Below are 3,863 nucleotides of genomic sequence, written 5' to 3'. Positions count from 1 at the left end.
TGTTTTACTTTGGCACTTTTTCTAAGAAAACTTGACTTAAAAACAAAAGATTGTGAACCAAAATGCTTATAAGTTGTTCTGTAAAAAATATATATATTTAAATTATGTTATGAACCAATCAGGGGGGTTGGTGTTGTAAAGCTGCTGTTTAAATTTGTTCAGCTTTTCTGTTTACAGAAATATGTTCTCTAATCTGTTTAGAAGATGTAATACAAAATATAATAAAGTTTTATTTCATTTTTTGTTTATTTCATATATCTAGCCATGATTATGATGACCAACATCGACACTGTTTTACGTCGGCACTTTGGCTAAGAAAAGTTGACTTAAAAGATTGTGAACCAAAGTGCTTATAAGTAGGGTTGGGAATCGAAAATCGATTCCGATTCTGGAATCGGATACTTAATATAAAGAATCGGATACTTGTTATAAAATTAAAATTTCGATTCCTCCTATCGATTCCTGGGTTAATTTTTTTTCATCTGGCAATCTGCCAGGACCTTCCGCGCGGGCAATCTGCCAGGACCTTATGTGGTTATGTAAACATCATCAGTCTACAACAAGATGGATCGCGGGAAGCGCTCAAAAGTGTGGCTACACTTTATAAAAAATGAAGACAAAGCTAAGTGTAATTATTGTGATAAACTAATATGTTGCAAGCAAGGTGTCACGACCAACATGTCCAAGCATTTGCGACTGGTTCACCACGTCGAAATAAAAGAATGCGCAGTGTTTGATTCATTGCGCATCCCGAGTGCAGAGAGCCCTTCATTAGCCGGCACTAGTAAGGCGACGACGCCACAAAACGTTCCGTGTGAGACACCATTCTCCATCGCTTCGAAAGGAAAGCTCACAAAAGAAAAAATTGAGGAGTGTCACAGGTCGATTACAGCATTCATAGTTAAAGGGTTGCACCCCTTTTCAGTTGTTGAGTCATCATCGTTTAGGTAAGTGTTACATTATAGGAATTTTTTTTCTTTCATAATTTTAAACCTACGACGGAGTTTTAGTGATGTTTTTTTTTATTCCCAGGGAGATGACAAGGGCACTCAACCCAAAATACACTCCCCCTTCCAGGGATAGCTTGTCCAACGTCTTAATCCCTGCATGGTACAATGTAGAAAAGGCAAACTTAATAACGGAGCTAACTACTGTAGGAAAAGTTGCTCTGACCAGCGATAGCTGGACAAGCCTGTCTCAAGATCATTATCTCACAGTGACTGCACACTACATTCTAGAAGGGGAAACGAGACAGAAAGTTCTAACAACAAAAGCAGTATATGAAGCACAGACAGGACCAGTTGTCGCTGAAGAAATAAATGAGGTTTTGCAAGAATTTGGCATAATGGATAAAATAGTGGCAGTCACTGTTGATAACGCTGCCAACATGGATGTGGCGATAAAAAGGCTACAATTCATAAAGCTAGGTTGTTTTGCCCATACACTTAATCTTGGAGCTCAGAGAGTCCATTCAGTGGCATCAGTGGCAAAATGGACAGCAAAGATTCGGAACATTGTTGTTTGGATGAAGAGGTCATCTCTGGCAAAGACTGTGCTCCGGGAAAAACAACAAGTCCTAAGTAAGAATTGCTCTCTTTACCAACACTGTATTATGTACATTATAAAATGTATATAGTATGTAAATAGAATCTTAAAGTGTATAAAGTTTAACATTTGTTTTAACAAATGTAATCTACATTTCATCTCACCCATGCTTTTGTTTTAGATTTGCCTCAACACTCACTTATTCTTGATGTAAAAACCCGCTGGAATTCCCTCTACTTGATGATAGAACGGTTTCTCGAACAGTACCCTGCTATTCAGGCAGCCAGCTTGGATCAGCGTTTGAGAAAGCCAATAGAGAGGGACCGGTAAGCAAGAAGAATTTGTATAGTTCTTTGCTATGCGTGATATGACTATAAAGGTGAAAACTTTCCTAAGCTTCTTTGCCTTGTTTGTTATTCAGACTTGCTCGGCTGACTGATGAAGATTTCAGAAAGGGAGAAGAGTTTGTCCATCTGATGAGAATTTTGTACACATCTACACTCTGCGTTTCTTCTGAAAAGAGCCCTACATGTGGTCAGATCCTACCAATTCTTCAAAAGCTTGAAAAACACTTCACAGTTGTAGAGGAAGACACAGTGTTTTTGTCCAGCATTAAGCAGGCTGTCTGGGAAAACCTGTCCAAGCGATACCAGGTAAATAAGAATTCTCAAGAAGGAAAGAAAATAAGAATAATAAAATGCTTGCTTGATGTCTTTGTTGTTTTTAATATCTGTCTTACAGGGGGATGACATCAGAAGCTTTCTTGAGGAGGCCACTGCATTGGACCCACGCTTTAAACACAAAATTGAAGACAGCAGCACTGTCTGGGTCCGCATAAAAGAAAAGCTAATGGTGGCAAATGTACCAGAATCTACAAAGGTGAAAACTGATGTTTACACATATATTATGTTGGTCTAATATCCTCAGTTATATGACAAAATACATGCCTGTCTAAATCTAAATTGCATTGTGTCTCTAGTCAAGAATAGATTCTGAAGAAGGGATTGCAGTGCAGTCAAATGAGGAGGAGATAAGAAAACAAAGAGAGAATGACATCACAGACAAGGGGGAGAGAGAGGAAGAGGATGATAATGTAAGTACATAGTGAAAATAGCAAAAAATATTTTTTTATAACTAAATTCTTAACAATAATATAACTGTGTATGTATGATGTTTTCTTTAGTATCCTCTTATTGTTATAAGTAATACTACTGTACTCTCTCTGTAGCCACCTCCCTGCAAAAGAGCCAAAATATCCCCATTGGAGGAGCTTTTTGCAGCAGATGATGAACAGAAAATTAAATCGACAGAGAGCACAACAATGTCCATTGACAACAAAGTGGATGCAGAGCTGAGGTTGTACCAAGCCCTGCCACCTACAATGACATCTGATGACCCTGCTGCCTGGTGGTGGAAACAGAAAAACACATATCCTTTCCTGTCAGATCTTGCTTCATCATATTTATGTGTGCAGGCTTCTTCAACCCCAAGTGAAAGGGTTTTTTCCACTGCTGGAGATACTATTTCCCCCGAAAGATCTCGTATACTCCCAGAAAAGGCTGATATGTTGATTTTTCTAAAAAAAAATTGCTAAGCACTGGTCTGGTGATAACTTTAGCAAACCTCTACAAGCCCTTGCACTGTTAAAAACAAGTCCTATGCAATTTTAGTTGCAACCAACAAGTGTTGTGCATTTTAATTTAACTTTAATTTAAGTTTTTTGAACATATGTAGCTGAGCAGCTCAGTTCTTATCCAGCCTAGTGCTGGTTTTTGTTTGTTATTTGAGCTGAAACGTAATGGCACTGAAAATAAACATATTAATATTTTACTTTTGTTGTTGTTTTTTACTAAATTGGAATCGAAAAAGGGAATCGAAAAGAATCGGAATCGATAAGCGGAATCGGAATCGGAATCGATAAAATTCAAATGATACCCAACCCTACTTATAAGTTGTTTTATAAAAAATATATTTATTTTAAGTTATATTGTTGTAAACCAATCAGGTTGGTGTAAAGCTGCTGTTTTATTTAAAAATATGTTCTGCTTTTGTGTTTACAGAAATATTCAAATTTTGGAATAAAATATTAAGTTTTTTGTCACTTGTAATGAAGCTTGCTTATTAGTGAAATTATTAATATGCAATTATTGACTTTAGCCTGGATTGATGGCTCTCAATATCGCAATATATATCGTTTGGAAAAAAAATATCGCAATGTAATTTTTTTCCAATATCGTGCAGCCCTAGTCTCCACCGTCTCCCGTCGGTCCACCAGCTCCACCGGGCTCCATCGTCCCTCCGGCTCCGCCCTGGTCAGT

General features: G+C 37.6%; 1 protein-coding gene across 1 annotated transcript; it reads left to right on the top strand.

Annotated features, from left to right (window-relative positions):
• Positions 1-369: 369 nt before the first annotated feature.
• Positions 370-3,375, top strand: LOC141332439 (E3 SUMO-protein ligase ZBED1-like). The gene is made up of 6 exons (XM_073837573.1): positions 370-1,580; positions 1,727-1,871; positions 1,967-2,198; positions 2,287-2,424; positions 2,525-2,638; positions 2,774-3,375. The coding sequence occupies exons 1-6, from the start codon at positions 1,013-1,015 to the stop codon at positions 3,137-3,139; spliced, it is 1,563 nt and encodes a 520-aa protein (XP_073693674.1). The 5' UTR covers positions 370-1,012; the 3' UTR covers positions 3,140-3,375.
• The last annotated feature ends 488 nt before the right edge of the window (positions 3,376-3,863 follow it).

Source organism: Garra rufa, chromosome 3 (assembly GCF_049309525.1).
Source record: "Garra rufa chromosome 3, GarRuf1.0, whole genome shotgun sequence".
NCBI lineage: Eukaryota > Metazoa > Chordata > Actinopteri > Cypriniformes > Cyprinidae > Garra > Garra rufa.
The sequence above is the reverse complement of the archived record's forward strand: the minus strand, read 5'-3'. Positions and strand labels throughout refer to the sequence as shown.

Coding starts and splice junctions, on each gene's coding strand:
- LOC141332439 (XM_073837573.1), top strand. CDS start 1,013: ATGTTTTTTTTTATTCCCAGGGAGATGACAAGGGCACTCAACCCAAAA. Junction 1,872..1,966: donor AAGCCAATAGAGAGGGACCG/GTAAGCAAGAAG, acceptor TTTGTTATTCAG/ACTTGCTCGGCTGACTGATG. Junction 2,639..2,773: donor GAGAGGAAGAGGATGATAAT/GTAAGTACATAG, acceptor CTCTCTCTGTAG/CCACCTCCCTGCAAAAGAGC.